Consider the following 17,269-nt stretch of genomic DNA (forward strand, 5'->3'; position numbering starts at 1 on the left):
CCATCTCCTGAGGAAAAGGCACCTCTAACTGTGCCCACCCAGAAATAGTGCCCCGGGGAAGACCCTAGCGAATGTTCACAGACCCCATACAGTATCACACCCCCACAGTGCCCCTCATACATTCCCCTCATGTGATGCCCCACAGTCCCCCTAATTATACATTCCCCTTCATACTTTCCCCGCATATCATGTCCCACAGTGCCCCGCATACATTCCCAGCATATAATGTCCCACAGTGCCCCGCATACATTCCCAGCATATAATGTCCCACAGTGCCCCGCATACATTCCCAGCATATAATGTCCCACAGTGCCCCGCATACATTCCCAGCATATAATGTCCCACAGTGCCCCGCATACATTCCCAGCATATAATGTCCCACAGTGCCCCGCATACATTCCCAGCATATAATGTCCCACAGTGCCCCGCATACATTCCCAGCATATAATGTCCCACAGTACCCCTCATACATTCCCAGCATATAATGTCCCACAGTGCCCCTCATACATTCCCAGCATATAATGTCCCACAGTGCCCCGCATACATTCCCAGCATATAATGTCCCACAATACCCCTCATACATTCCCAGCATATAATGTCCCACAGTGCCCCTCATACATTCCCAGCATATAATGTCCCACAGTGCCCCTCATACATTCCCAGCATATAATGTCCCACAGTACCCCTCATACATTCCCAGCATATGATGTCCCACAGTGCCCCTCATACATTCCCAGCATATAATGTCCCACAGTGCCCCTCATACATTCCCAGCATATAATGTCCCACAGTGCCCCTCATACATTCCCAGCATATGATGTCCCACAGTGCCCCTCATACATTCCCAGCATATAATGTCCCACAGTGCCCCTCATACATTCCCAGCATATAATGTCCCACAGTACCCCTCATACATTCCCAGCATATGATGTCCCACAGTACCCCTCATACATTCCCAGCATATAATGTCCCACAGTGCCCCGCATACATTCCCAGCATATAATGTCCCACAGTACCCCTCATACATTCCCAGCATATAATGTCCCACAGTACCCCTCATACATTCCCAGCATATGATGTCCCACAGTACCCCTCATACATTCCCCGCATATGATGTCCCACAGTACCCCTCATACATTCCCAGCATATAATGTCCCACAGTGCCCCGCATACATTCCCAGCATATAATGTCCCACAGTGCCCCTCATACATTCCCAGCATATAATGTCCCACAGTACCCCTCATACATTCCCAGCATATAATGTCCCACAGTACCCCTCATACATTCCCAGCATATAATGTCCCACAGTGCCCCTCATACATTCCCAGCATATAATGTCCCACAGTACCCCTCATACATTCCCAGCATATGATGTCCCACAGTACCCCTCATACATTCCCCGCATATGATGTCCCACAGTACCCCTCATACATTCCCAGCATATAATGTCCCACAGTGCCCCGCATACATTCCCAGCATATAATGTCCCACAGTACCCCTCATACATTCCCAGCATATAATGTCCCACAGTACCCCTCATACATTCCCAGCATATGATGTCCCACAGTACCCCTCATACATTCCCCGCATATGATGTCCCACAGTGCCCCTAATTATACATTCCCCTTCATACTTTCCCCGCATATCATGTCCCACAGTACCCCTCATACATTCCCCGCATATGATGTCCCACAGTCCCCCTAATTATACATTCCCCTTCATACTTTCCCCGCATATCATGTCCCACAGTGCCCCTCATACATTCCCAGCATATGATGTCCCACAGTGCCCCTCATACATTCCCAGCATATAATGTCCCACAGTGCCCCTCATACATTCCCAGCATATAATGTCCCACAGTACCCCTCATACATTCCCAGCATATAATGTCCCACAGTGCCCCTCATACATTCCCAGCATATAATGTCCCACAGTGCCCCTCATACATTCCCAGCATATAATGTCCCACAGTGCCCCTCATACATTCCCAGCATATGATGTCCCACAGTACCCCTCATACATTCCCAGCATATAATGTCCCACAGTACCCCTCATACATTCCCCGCATATGATGTCCCACAGTGCCCCTCATACATTCCCAGCATATAATGTCCCACAGTGCCCCTCATACATTCCCCGCATATGATGTCCCACAGTGCCCCTCATACATTCCCAGCATATAATGTGCCACAGTGCCCCGCATACATTCCCAGCATATAATGTCCCACAGTGCCCCGCATACATTCCCAGCATATAATGTCCCACAGTGCCCCTCATACATTCCCAGCATATAATGTCCCACAGTACCCCTCATACATTCCCAGCATATAATGTCCCACAGTGCCCCTCATACATTCCCAGCATATAATGTCCCACAGTACCCCTCATACATTCCCAGCATATAATGTCCCACAGTGCCCCTCATACATTCCCAGCATATAATGTCCCACAGTACCCCTCATACATTCCCAGCATATAATGTCCCACAGTACCCCTCATACATTCCCAGCATATAATGTCCCACAGTGCCCCTCATACATTCCCAGCATATAATGTCCCACAGTACCCCTCATACATTCCCAGCATATAATGTCCCACAGTGCCCCTCATACATTCCCAGCATATAATGTCCCACAGTACCCCTCATACATTCCCAGCATATAATGTCCCACAGTGCCCCTCATACATTCCCAGCATATAATGTCCCACAGTACCCCTCATACATTCCCAGCATATAATGTCCCACAGTACCCCTCATACATTCCCAGCATATAATGTCCCACAGTGCCCCGCATACATTCCCAGCATATAATGTCCCACAGTGCCCCTCATACATTCCCAGCATATAATGTCCCACAGTGCCCCTCATACATTCCCAGCATATAATGTCCCACAGTGCCCCTCATACATTCCCAGCATATGATGTCCCACAGTGCCCCTCATACATTCCCAGCATATAATGTCCCACAGTGCCCCTCATACATTCCCAGCATATAATGTCCCATAGTGCCCCTCATACATTCCCAGCATATAATGTCCCACAGTGCCCCTCATACATTCCCAGCATATAATGTCCCACAGTACCCCTCATACATTCCCAGCATATAATGTCCCACAGTGCCCCTCATACATTCCCAGCATATAATGTCCCACAGTGCCCCTCATACATTCCCAGCATATAATGTCCCACAGTGCCCCTCATACATTCCCAGCATATAATGTCCCACAGTGCCCCTCATACATTCCCAGCATATAATGTCCCACAGTACCCCTCATACATTCCCAGCATATAATGTCCCACAGTGCCCCGCATACATTCCCTTCATAAGATGTCCCACAGTGCCCCTCATATATTTATGCAACCACAGTGCTCCTCAATCATTAACTCCCCCCCACAGGTCTCCTTACATTTTACAACCCCCATAGTGTCCATCATACATTATAAATCCCACACAGTACCCCACTTACATTAAAAAAACATAGCGCCCATCATACAATTTAAATCCCAAGAGCACCCCGCATACATTATAAATCCCCCAATGTACCCCTTTCACAGCGTCCCTCGTACATTAAAACCCCCCATAATGTCCCTCATAAATTATAAATCCCCACAGTGCCCCTGATAAATTATAAATCCCCACAGTGCCCCTGATAAATTATAAATCCCCACAGTGGTCTTCATGCAATATAAATGCTCCATAGTGCTTGCGGTTCTTCTTTACCTCTCCCACCAAGGCTCTTCTCTAACGATTGCTCAGTTTGGCTGGATGGCCGGGTCTAGGATGAGTTCTGGTGGTCCCAAACGTCTTCCATTTAAGAATTATGGAGGCCACTGTGCTCTTTGGAACCTTGAGTACTGCAGAAATGCTTTTGTAACCTTGGCCAGATCTTTGCTTTGCCACAGTTCTGTCTCTGAGCTCCTTGGGCAGTTCCTTTGACCTCATGATTCTCATTTGGTGTGACATGCAGTGTGAGCTGTGAGGTCTTATATAGACAGGTGTGCGCCTTTCCAAATCAAGTCCTATCAGTGTAATTACACACAGCTGGACTCCAATGAAGGAATAGAACCATCTCAAGGAGGATCACAAGGAAATGGACAGGATGTGACTTAAATATGAGTGTCTGAGCAATGGGTCTGAATACTTATGACCATGTGATATTTCAGTTTTTCTTGTTTAATAAATTTGCAAAAATGTCTACATTTCTGTTTTTTTTCTGTCAAGATGGGGAGCAGAGTGTATAATAATATAAAAAATGAACTATTTTGAATTTACCAAATGGCTGCAATGAAACAAAGAGTGAAAAATTGAAGGGGGTGTGAATACTTTCTGTACCCACTGTACTTAGAAAATTGGTGATGTGCTCAATACATATTTCACCGGCTGTATATATTGTAGCAAAGCCAGGTAGTACTGAGTTAATTCCTAGCACTGCAGGTCTTAATTAGGTGCACCTGGCTAGCTATGTTTAGGAGCCACGCTGTGCATTCACTTGGGGAGCGCTGTTCTGCTAAGGACTGAGCTGTGTAAAGTGTGTGAATACCTCTGAGTGTCCAGGCTGTTTAGTGTGAGCTGTGCATGAACTTGAACACTTCTTTTGGTGCTGGGAGATAAATATATATATACACACACACCGTACAGACCAAAAGATTGGACACATCTCATTCAAAGAGTTTTCTTTATGTTCAGGACTCTGAAAATTGTAGATTCACATTGAAGGCATCAAAACTATGAATTAACACATGTGGAATGAAATACGTAACAAAAAAGTGTGAAACAACTGAAAATATGTCTTATATTCTAGGTTCTTCAAAGTAGGCACCTTTTGCTTTGATTACTGCTTTGCACACTCTTGGCATTCTCTTGATGAGCTTCAAGAGGTAGTCACCGGAAATGGTTTTCCAACAGTCTTGAAGGAGTTCCCAGAGATGCTTAGCACTTGTTGTCCCTTTTGCCTTCACTCTACGGTCCAGCTCACCCCAAACCATCTCGATTGGGTTCAGGTCTGGTGACTGTGGAGACCAGGTCATCTGGCGTAGCACCCCATCACTCTCCTTCTTAGTCAAATAGCCCTTACACAGCCTGGAGGTGTGTTTGGGGTCATTGTCCTGTTGAAAAATAAATGATGGTCCAACTAAACGCAAACCGGATGGAATAGCACGCCGCTGCAAGATGCTGTGGTAGCCATGCTGGTTCTGTATGCCTTCAATTTTGAATAAATCCCCAACAGTGTCACCAGCAAAGCACCCCCACACCATCACACCTCCTCCTCCATGCTTCACGGTGGGAACCAGGCATGTAGAGTCCATCCGTTCACCTTTTCTACAAAGACACGGTGGTTGGATCAAAAGATCTCAAATTTGGACTCATCAGACCAAAGCACAGATTTCCACTGGTCTAATGTCCATTCCTTGTGTTCTTTAGCCCCAACAAGTCTCTTCTGCTTGTTGCCTGTCCTTAGCAGTGGTTTCCTAGCAGCTATTTTACCATGAAGGCTGCTGCACAAAGTCTCCTCTTAATAGTTGTTCTAGAGATGAGAATGTGTGTCCAAACGTTTGGTCTGCACTGTATGTGTATATATAATATATATAATATATATAATATATATATATATATATATATAATTTGCATCTGTATAAAGTAAAAGTATTGAAAACGTTGCAACATTATATTATGCATTACATTAAAGTTTTAGTAAATATTTCAATACTGCAAAAAAAAAAAAAAAAAAGTGCAGGATTAGAAGCACAATGACAGACATTGTTGGAGACGTTGCTTAGCAATCCTGTGTACAACACTGATTTGGCCGCCACGTTGCAGGAGCCGAGTGATTGCATTCTCACCTTTGGACATTAGTTCTGCTTTACTGATTTAGGTAAATATATATTATCTGTGATCTAAATTATTATCTTTTGTAAAGAACGTTTATTGCAATCAGGGTTGAAGATTTTTAAAAAAAAAATAAAAAGAAATATTACATTCTAAATACTTTCAAAATATCTACAAATATGAAACTATATCATGCAAAACCCACTGGGTTTCTTTTTTAACACTGGGGATGGCAATGGAAAAATAACAAGAAAATATTTAAATGGAAAGAAAACTTTGAAAAACTTTTGTTATAGCCATATATCAGAAATTTGGAACCGCTGGTTGTCCAGGCATGAGACGCAGACTGATCTCTGACACCAAGGGTGAGAAGTATTCTACGTGAATGTGTTGTGTTCTATGTTATACGTGAATGTACACATCTCCGAGGATCAGCTGACCATTTCATCCACTTCGATTCAACCTTTCATTTTGGGATCCCCTATGATCGCTAAATAGATGTCACGACTGTCACTGCCTTCTCCCTGTGTTTGGAGATTAGTGGCAGCTTGTGGACTGGAGCCCCTTATTTCTATCTGGGATTCTGCATTTATACAGTTAGGTCCAGAAATATTTGGACAGTGACACAAGTTTTGTTATTTTAGCTGTTTACAAAAACATGTTCAGAAATACAATTATATATATAATATGGGCTGAAAGTGCACACTCCCAGCTGCAATATGAGAGTTTTCACATCCAAATTGGAGAAAGGGTTTAGGAATCATAGCTCTGTAATGCATAGCCTCCTCTTTTTCAAGGGACCAAAAGTAATTGGACAAGGGACTCTAAGGGCTGCAATTAACTCTGAAGGCGTCTCCCTCGTTAACCTGTAATCAATGAAGTAGTTAAAAGGTCTGGGGTTGATTACAGGTGTGTGGTTTTGCATTTGGAAGCTGTTGCTGTGACCAGACAACATGCGGTCTAAGGAACTCTCAATTGAGGTGAAGCAGAACATCCTGAGGCTGAAAAAAAAGAAAAAATCCATCAGAGAGATAGCAGACATGCTTGGAGTAGCAAACTCAAAAGTCGGGTACGTTCTGAGAAAAAAGGAATTGACTGGTGAGCTTGGGAACTCAAAAGGCCTGGGCGTCCACGGATGACAACAGTGGTGGATGATCGCCGCAGACTTTCTTTGGTGAAGAAGAACCCGTTCACAACATCAACTGAAGTCCAGAACACTCTCAGTGAAGTAGGTGTATCTGTCTCTAAGTCAACAGTAAAGAGAAGACTCCATGAAAGTAAATACAAAGGGTTCACATCTAGATGCAAACCATTCATCAATTCCAAAAATAGACAGGCCAGAGTTAAATTTGCTGAAAAACACCTCATGAAGCCAGCTCAGTTCTGGAAAAGTATTCTATGGACAGATGAGACCAAGATCAACCTGTACCAGAATGATGGGAAGAAAAAAGTTTGGAGAAGAAAGAGAACGGCACATGATCCAAGGCACACCACATCCTCTGTAAAACATGGTGGAGGCAACGTGATGGCATGGGCATGCATGGCTTTCAATGGCACTTGGTCACTTGTGTTTATTGATGACATAACATTAGACAAGAGTAGCCGGATGAATTCTGAAGTGTACCGGGATATACTTTCAGCCCAGATTCAGCCAAATGCCGCAAAGTTGATCGGACGGCGCTTCATAGTACAGATGGACAATGACCCCAAGCATACAGCCAAAGCTACCCAGAAGTTCATGAGTGCAAAAAAGTGGAACATTCTGCAATGGCCAAGTCAATCACCAGATCTTAACCCAATTGAGCATGCATTTCACTTGCTCAAATCCAGACTTAAGACGGAAAGACCCACAAACAAGCAAGACCTGAAGGCTGCGGATGTAAAGGCCTGGCAAAGCATTAAGAAGGAGGAAACCCAGCGTTTGGTGATGTCCATGGGTTCCAGACTTAAGGCAGTGATTGCCTCCAAAGGATTCGCAACAAAATATTGAAAATAAAAATATTTTGTTTGGGTTTGGTTTATTTGTCCAATTACTTTTGACCTCCTAAAATGTGGAGTGTTTGTAAAGAAATGTGTACAATTCCTACAATTTCTATCAGATATTTTTGTTCAAACCTTCAAATTAAACGTTACAATCTGCACTTGAATTCTGTTGTAGAGGTTTCATTTCAAATCCAATGTGGTGGCATGCAGAGCCCAACTCGCGAAAATTGTGTCACTGTCCAAATATTTCTGGACCTAACTGTATGTGGGTTTGTTTCTTTCGGGGCAGAAATAGTCAATGCCAGTTTTTCTGCCAGTAGCTCTCCTGCAGTTGAGGTCAGCTGCACCTGCTCTGTATACACCCCCCGGGTTTAAATAGCTAGCTTTGCTGACTATACAAAGCCATTTATATACTGGCCCCCTTTGGTGAAGGAGCTGCTGAGGATTCGTCCTGAAGTTGGACATTCTCAATTTTTGGTTGTATCCCCCAGTTTGTCACATCTACCCTCTTGTTGTATTAGTGGGCTTAGTGGGCCTCACCACCCCACTCCTCAGCTAGGACTATAGTAGGGATTTTTTAGGGCTTCAGGTTTTCCTGCTCGGCGACAGCTGCGGAGCCTCTATAGGGTCTGGCGAGGAGTACAGGGTACAGCGCCAGGTGGAGGCAGGAGGTGTCCATCCACCCTCTCTAGCGCCAGGGCCCACCATTGTTGAGTGTTTTTTGTTGTGCCTTCGACATCTGTTGATCTGTACGCGTTCGCCATGCACATAGCGTGACAATAGAAGAGGCCAAAGTATTCAGCTGATCCTTAATTTTTGAGCAAAGCTGTGTTCATACTCATAAATTGTTTTTCCTCCTTTTTTATCACATCAGACTTTTTTGTTTAATACTTACTTTAGCTACTGTAATTATTAGATTAGTAAATTTTGCTTTTCTTTTTCAAAAACTGTTCCACTCATGACCACGAGATGTGTCTGGTGCAGTGGCTTAGTTAACATGACTGAGCTGCAATAATAGATACCCACAAATCTGAGTTAAAGGGGTAGACTTTAGAAAAAAATTATAGCAGCTGACGTTACATAAAAAAACAACAAAAAGCCACAACAATATTAAACCTGTTTAACACTAGAAGTCCCAGAGAGGGGTCATTTAACATTTCTACCTTTGGAACAAATAGACGAGTCGAATGACCTGAAGGATTTTAGCTAACATCCTATAATCACCGTCTTTTGTTCTGTAATTAAGGCCATTACTGTCGCACCACAGGAGGTTGTTGTTTTCCATTGAGTTTAGCCATTTAATTTCCAGTTACTGTAGTTCTATTCAGTTTGGACTAAGGGTCATTTGACCCTCTTTCGGGACTTCAGGGGAGAGCACGAAATTTCTGGGACTTCTAGTGTTAATTGATAAAAAAAAATGTAGACTACATGACACAAGAGCTCAACAGTTAATATTTTGTCTTGTTTTCAATTTTTTTTTATGTAAAGTTAATCCTTGTGATGGAACGACCTACACTTTACTGTGATCAGAACATGTTTTCTAAAGAACCGCATCAAAAGATTGGAAAATTAAAGATACCGATGAATGGATTTCCATCCCCTCTGTCGTCTCACGTCACTGATTTCCACCCATCGAATCAACATTCCTTAAAATGTCAGGAAAATTACATTCAGAATGTAGCCAACGATCTCTTCTTTTCTAAAGAGGTGATAAAGGACCGAGGTCTGGCCGCCCTGTCTTACCAAGAGTGGGATTCGAAAGAGGTGTATGATGCCTCGAATGTAATTCCACAAAAAGGAATGAGATCCGTCTTAAGGATTCGACCAAAGCAACACAAGTTAGAGACAAAACATCACCGTGTCAGGGATATAGGAACATCTGTTCCCTCAAAACTAAAAGCGAAAAGTTGCATCAACTTTGGAAATAGTTTGTGGAGGAAACCTGAAGATAGTGAACGAAGACATGCCAAGGGAAGGCCCTCCAAACACTATGGATTGGGGACCTCCACTGAGATTATCACTGATGATCAGACAACTGAGGAATGTTTCACGACCAGTAAAGACCTGAAAAAGTATAAAGCCGAAGATCATAAGGATATGATAGAAGAGCGTAATTCGGAGACGTGTCTTCCAGTCTTTTACAAGTAAGCCAGTACACGAGGTCATGTTCTGTATTCTACATTTACAGTCTATAACAATTTATTTTTTTCCTATAGGATTCCTGGTTACTTACCACCTCAAAAACAAGTGCAAGAAGTTGGTGGCAAAAACAAGACCGCGGAAACGTTAGCCATTAAGCATTTTGAATTGGCCCCACCTTTTAGACTTCAAGATCTGATGAGTCCCAAGGTTGGAAAATTTGTCTATGCCACAGAAAATGATTTTGAGAGAGAGCTTTACTCAGGTACTGTGATCCAGTTAGGCCATATTGGTGTGTTAAGCCTGCTTTAGACCTTACGATATTACATACGATATCGTATGCGATCGTACCCGCCCCCATCGTATGTGCGGCACGTTCAATTTGTTGACCGTGTCGTACAAACGATTATTTGCCTTCACACGTACTTATCCTTCCATACGACCTTGATGTGGGCGGCGAACATCCACTTCCTGGAATGGGAGGGACGTTCGGCGTCACAGCGGCGTCACGCGGCAGCCGGCCAATAGAAGCGGAGGAGCGGAGATGAGCGGGACGTAAACATCCCGCCTACCTCCTTCCTTCTGCATTGCCAGCGGGAGCCGCGGGACGCAGGTAAGATCTAATCATCGTTCCCGGGGTGTCACACACTGCGATGTGTGCTGCCTCGGGAACATTGAACAACCCGACGTGCAATTTTAAGGAAATGAACGCCGTGTATGCGATGAACGGTTTTACGTTCAATCGCAATCGCACGTAGCTGTCACACGCTACAACAACACTAACGATGCCGGATGTGCATCACTTACGACGTGACCCCGCCGACACAAAGGTTAGAATTGTTTTAGCATGTAAAGCCCGCTTTAGACTATGTTCACATTATGTTTAACCATAAGTTTGAGCTTCTATATGAAGTCCACAAAATTGGGATTTGAATGGAACCCCCGATGGAACCAGTCACTATTATGAAGCTGGTGGAGTTACTATATACTCCTTTTGGCTTCTGTCCTAACCATATCCATCTTTTTAGGTGGACACAAAGTCATGACCTTCCATAGAAGTGGCATACATGAACTAGATTTCCCAGATGCTCTCATATTCTGTTATGTCTTTTGTTATGTCTCCTTTCCCCTCCACCAAGCACAGATGCATCTTATAGTATTTACCACAGGTGCCCTCAGTGTGTCAGCCAAAAGTGCACCTGTCATGCTAGGTTCGGGGAAGTACCAAGAGAATGGCGAAAGGGGAACCCTGTGACTAGGGAAGGGGGAGAAGGTGATTCCTGACCAAACCTACTGCTGGCCCCTGGGGTCCCTCATTACCCTAGATGGATTCCGCACCTATGCGCCAATACCTGACTCTAGGTATCCCTAGTGCTGGGCCCTAATAGGGAACGGATGGGATGAGCTCTTCGTCAACCCCACTAACTACTATAGAAGACACAAGGAGGACACACAGGGGAAAATGCATGAACTACTTCTCATTAGATGACTCAGGTAGAAGTTCAGCAAAATTTCAGCAATGATACCATAGAGAAGTACAAGCCACCTGCTTGCAACCAGAGCTAGAATGAACTGAGTAGTATAACCAGCATCAGTCCAAGGAAGATGAAAGTAATAAACCCAAAGGGAAATAGAGAGAATCAGCAGGTGAAGGGAAGAGGAGCTCCGCTGGGTCTTAAGGCCCTGTCACACACAGAGATAAATCTGTGGCAGATCTGTGGTTGCAGTGAAATTGTGGACAATCAGTACCAGGTTTGTGGCTGTGTACAAATGGAACAATATGTCCATGATTTCACTGCAACCACAGATCTGCCAAAGATTTATCTCTGTGAGTGACGGGGCCTTTAAAGGGAAAAGGATGAAAACCCAGCATGGGAGCTACCTAATACACTAGTACACTGAACACTGACCTCAGGAACAATACGAAGTCAGGGAGCATTTTGCACAGCCAAACACTGTGACCTTCTATTACCGGACACTACAGTACTGTCTACCACCCGTGACAGCACCTTTCCAGTGCCACCCAAATATCTCCTTGTGTAATGCATTTTTTAAACTAGCTAATCACAAGAAGATGGATTGGGGAATATATATATATATATATATATATTAAAAAATACATGTTTTACAACAGCATTGGTAATGTATCACTATTACTTAGAGCTGCGGGGTGAATGTCCGGGCTACAGTTCTGAGAGGTTCTGGTGATTTTGTGTCAGGTGCAGTATTGTCGTAGATCAGTATCTGACATGTAGGAGCTGGTTATTGCTGCACTTAATGAATTGTCTTCAGTCCAGGTCCTAATGACAACTTGTGCTGATTTTCAACTTGTATCATAGTGTTAGGATCTTTGCAAAACTAAATTTTTAAAAAATGTACATTTTTTTTGCATTATAGGCTTGAGTAAAATTATACACCAGAAAGAAGCAAAGCAAAAGGACTGCATTGTCATGGATAGCAACAGCAGATATGAGAAACATGTGCAGCCATCGATGCCCAGATCTTACACAGAATGGATCCCTTCTGTTGAACAGGCAGGTCAGTGTATTAAAATACAGCTACACTCAGAGGAGTCTGCCACAGAAATCAGTTAGGGCCAACATAAGTGCCAGGCAAACCTGGGCAGATTTTAGACACGGGGATCCAAATCAATCATATCTGACATGCAGTGAGTTGAATGTCTACCTGTCCATTGCTGGTTGAATGCAGGAGGTCTACCTGGCCATTGTTATGAGCATAAGCACTCTCATACATGGGTAAAGGAAAAATGGAAGACTTGTTATAGGGAGACGAAATGCCCGCACCTAACTAGTCCCTGTACAGACTAGAAAGACCCTAGCCGGACAAGTGAAAACACCACCTTGGACTTGACTTCCTAAAAGGCAGTTGAGGGGTTTCTCATACCTCCTAAAGGACCAGAGGAGAGGTCGCAAGACACTGCCGAGAAGGAGAGAGGAAGAAGGCGCGCAGGAAGATACAAAAACGCAGAGTGAAATAAAAAAAATCTGTTCATATAAGGTGGAAGGGATAGATGCTGGGAAGAAAAGCAAACTGACTCACAGAAGGAACTCAACTGGTGTTTACCAGAGGCAAAGCCCTAAGCTAAAGGGCTGGAACTCCTAGACTCAAGTCCTCTTATAGGTATAGCCAGCAAGGAAGTGCAGTAAAAGATTAACATATAAGGCCCAACCTATAATATGATAAGAGAGACCAAAATGGGAAACACCTGGAGAGAAGTGAACCAAGAAGAGAGAACAAAGGCAATAAGAACCATCAGTATTTAGACAGGAAAGAAGATGCACTAGCTCAGCAATGGGATTGACCATGAAACAACAGGTCACCGGATCGAGCCCCTAAACCAAGCCATGACCACCATTACCAAAGCCTGATCTCAGACAGGATGAGACTTGGAGCATCGGTTTGTCATCTCTAGTGGAGCAGGGGCAGGAGGATAGGGTGGGGAACAAACAAGCCACTTCTATTTTGGCCATGGCAGTCAACTGAACCTTTACTTATAACTTTTATCTCTTCATCCAACATCTTGCCATCAACTCTCCATGGTTAGTCCATGAACTTATTCACTTAATAAAAAAAAGTTTTGTAATAAAAATATTTCCATTAAAAAATGTAAACTAAACAAATATCATCCGTCACAATGGGGCTTCTTAATTTTGATTTTTTTAAATTGATTTATATTAGTATTTTTTTATATTTGTTTATTTTACAAAACTATATTTGCTTGTTAGATATTATTTGGCCTCTGAGACCTCAGAAAGGGGCACTTCGTTGGGTAGCCCTCCCAACAGTGGTTGGGGATAAGACCGAGAGAAACCCTAAGGAAGAGACATCAGCAAATGTTCTTAGCCGCCGTTACAGCAGGAATAAGGAAACAGAGACTGGACCATTAACCCAGACGCGGGCTCTGAAGAATATTGCGACTGAGTGGAGACGTGCCTGGATGTTAAGTGAGTATACCGGACTGGGGCTGGATCTTATATTTGTGCTATTAAATTATAAGAATTTATAATAGCACACCAAATTTGGGCTACCAACTTTACTCTTCATGTGCAAAGTTGATGGATGTTCTAAAATATCCAGTTATTCTTGGAAGAACTTATTTTTTAGCCTTATTTTCTAAGTCTTCTTAGATTAAAGGGAACAGGATCATTTATGGAAATGAAAGGGTTAGCACCGCGCTGACGTCCAGCAACAAAACTTCAAAAGGTTCATTGAAGATCAAAAGTGAGTTTTAGTCTACGCGTTTCGGAGCAGGAAATAACATTCATTTTGTCCTGAAGAAGGAGCTTTCCTGCTCCGAAACGCGTAGAATAAAAACTCATATAACCACACTTTCCACATTTTTTTGCACTGGTATAATCAGGTTCGCATCCTATCAACTGATACTACCACTTATCCTTAGACAGGAATGTATGATGCCAAACTTGTTTAAAAATACTTTATTTATTTTGAAAAGAATAAAAAACACATAAACAAACAACAAAGGCACAGCAGGGTAGAGAGATACAACTGTGACTCCCACGGATTGGGGGAGGGGTGGGTGGAGATCAAGATAAATCTCTCCAGGTATTCATATAATACTTCAAAAAGGTCACTGGTCCGCATAAACATATAGCAATAGCCCAAATATTTAAATAACCATCATATTCCACATATGGCTAGCATGGAAATGGTTAGAAATACCCTGTGTGAGCACCCTGATTGTCACATTCACTAATTTAACAAAGATATCCACGAAATTTCATGGATATCTTTACTACGGTAAATACTTCACAATAACATATGAAAAACAGTCTGCTCTCTAACAGGGAACTCAACCTCATACAGCCAGATGGGCCTGCCCTATAATTGCTGCTAGAAAATTCTCCTATGGTACTCCAATGCCCTGCTGGTAGCTACCATACCTCCAAACCGCAGGAGGGAGCTTTTTTTTTTGTTTACATTGTCCCTGGCCTTCCTTCCACTTCCTCCTTTCTCTTTTTCTTCTTCCTTTTCCTTCTCTTCTTGTTCTCCTTTTTCCTTTCCCCCCCTCCCTTTCCCTTCCCCTCCTTTCTTCGTTTTTCTTTTCTCACTTTTTCTCCCTTTGTATCTATATTTTTTTTTCTTTTCTAAACTTTTCTTCTTGTCCCTCTTTGTTCAACCTTCCTCTTTCTACATCAGAGGACATATTATTTATGTATGGTACACCTGCGGTGCACTTTGATTGGTGCTGGATGTTTGGCCTATTTGGGCTGTGTGGCTCCCACACCCCCTGCCAGTCGTGATGTGCACATAGGTAGGAGGATGTAGGATAATATAAGTATATCCCCTCAATTGGCATTTTGAGCCATATGTAGGGAAGATATGGCCCTGTATATGATTGATGGAAGTATAATGCACTCATAGATTTTGGCTGGTGGGGGATGTGGGAGAGTATGGCCCATAGGGTCAAAAATTAATTAAACTCTGTAGGTACAGTTATATACTTTACCACTCCATGCTAGCTTGGTTATTGGAATAATGCCGATTGTTATGTTAAATTGAAATTGGTGGCTATTATGGCCCGTTAGCTATGTATAATTATAATGTGAGATGGTGGCGACCGGGTGGATTTGATCTCCCATGGGGGAGATGCACGTGGTCTATATATGCTGGTAGTATCGCTACCATTTAGCTATCCATGCTGAGCGCGGCTGGGATCAGGTAGGAGGACGTCCCCACTCTTCAGTACGGCCGCTGGGAGGGGGCCGTGCGCATGCCCGGTGGCGGTGGCATCGCGTTGCCATGGCTGCCGGGCCTGCGCGCGTCCCTCCCCAGGCCGGAAATAGAGTGAGGTAACTTCCGGTGTATCCTCCGGCCGGAACTATGCCGCGCCGATACAAACATGGAACTAAAAACGCAATTATGCACCACGTGCACATGACCTCAGATGGATATATAAAGGGTGTTAGCCACACAAGATATGTACCTGCCTCCTGACGAAGCCCTAGGCGGTGAAACGCGTTGAGGTGCGGTGGGTGGGATCCGGTATCACTCTGGTCAGGTCTGTATACTACTGTATAATCTTGTACTATTAAATGCCTTCATGGACTGAATGTTGTTGTGAAACGCTTCTGTGGGTTTCCTGCTTGATTGGTGGATCCTAGGTATTAGATATTGGGGGCTATATGCCCTATGACGCCAGTGCCCGGGTAGTGAGAGGGTGTGGATGCCACTAAGGTGCATACGCTTCTTATGTAAAATCAGGGGGATGAGTAACTGATTAGAGATTCCTCCCTGGGACCTACGGATGTAGCAGTTACCCACAGAGCGCTGAATTAATATTAATATTGGAAATTTTCTTTCAGCAAGCATATTATAAATGTCTTATTGCCAATGATGTTACTGATTGATTCTTGCTGCGGGATTCTCTTGCGGTGTCTTTTGCCCTGCTGGGGGTACATATGCCCCTAAAATCTGGGAGTGAGAGGATATGGATGCTACTAAGGAGCATACCCCACCTGCGGAATACTGGGGGGTTTATTACTAAGGGGGAAAAAAAGCTCCCTCCTGCGGTTTGGAGGTATGGTAGCTACCCGCAGGGTATTGGAGTACCATAGGAGAATTGTCTAGCAGCAATTATAGGGCGGGCCCATCTGGCTGTATGAGGTCGAGTTCCCTGTTAGAGAGCAGACTGATTTTCATATGTTATTGTGAAGTATTTACCGTAGTAAAGATATCCATGAAATTTCATGGATATCTTTGTTAAATTATTGAATGTGACAATCGGGGTGCTCACACAGGGTATTTCTAACCATTTCCATGCTAGCCATATGTGGAATATGATGGTTATTTAAATACTAGAAGGTGGCCCGATTCTACGCATCGGGTATTCTAGAATTTACGTATTGTGTAGTTCATGTATGATTTTTGTTATATATATGTGCAGTATGTGCGTATATTTGTGTGTGCAGCGTTGTCTGTGTGTGGGTGTCTGTGTAGGGCAGTTGTTTGTGGTTTCCAGTGTGTGTGTGTGGTGTGTTGTGCAGTGCGCGCGCGCGCGTGTGTGTGTGTGTTGGGGGGAGGTGTGCACTCTCCATCGTGCTCCATCCCCTATGCTGCGCACCCCCCATCGTGCTACATCTCCCATCCTGCGCACTCCCAAACGTGCTCCATCCGCCATGCTGCGCACTCCCAAACGTGCTCCATCCGCCATGCTGCGCACTCCCCATCGTGCTCCATTCCCCATGCTGCGCACTCCCCATCGTGCTCCATCCGCCACGCTGCGCACTCCCCATCGTGCTCCATCTCCCATGCTGCGCACTCCTAAACGTGCTCCATC

General features: G+C 44.0%; 2 protein-coding genes across 2 annotated transcripts in view; one reads left to right on the forward strand and one right to left on the reverse strand.

Moving 5' to 3' along the window:
- The window catches only part of LOC142257722 (synaptosomal-associated protein 23-like), a 285,299-nt gene that overhangs the window by 107,299 nt on the left and 160,731 nt on the right, over positions 1-17,269 (reverse strand). The gene's annotated exons all lie outside the window — the stretch shown is intronic.
- Positions 9,313-17,269, forward strand: part of HEATR4 (HEAT repeat containing 4) — a 44,579-nt gene continuing 36,622 nt past the window's right edge. Inside the window, exons 1-4 of the mRNA XM_075330320.1 lie at positions 9,313-9,956; positions 10,029-10,216; positions 12,349-12,489; positions 13,698-13,916. Coding sequence (XP_075186435.1) covers positions 9,313-9,956; positions 10,029-10,216; positions 12,349-12,489; positions 13,698-13,916 — 1,192 coding nt within the window. The remainder of the gene's footprint in view (positions 9,957-10,028; positions 10,217-12,348; positions 12,490-13,697; positions 13,917-17,269) is intronic.

Source organism: Anomaloglossus baeobatrachus, chromosome 12 (genome assembly GCF_048569485.1).
Source record: "Anomaloglossus baeobatrachus isolate aAnoBae1 chromosome 12, aAnoBae1.hap1, whole genome shotgun sequence".
In the NCBI taxonomy this organism is placed as follows: domain Eukaryota; kingdom Metazoa; phylum Chordata; class Amphibia; order Anura; family Aromobatidae; genus Anomaloglossus; species Anomaloglossus baeobatrachus.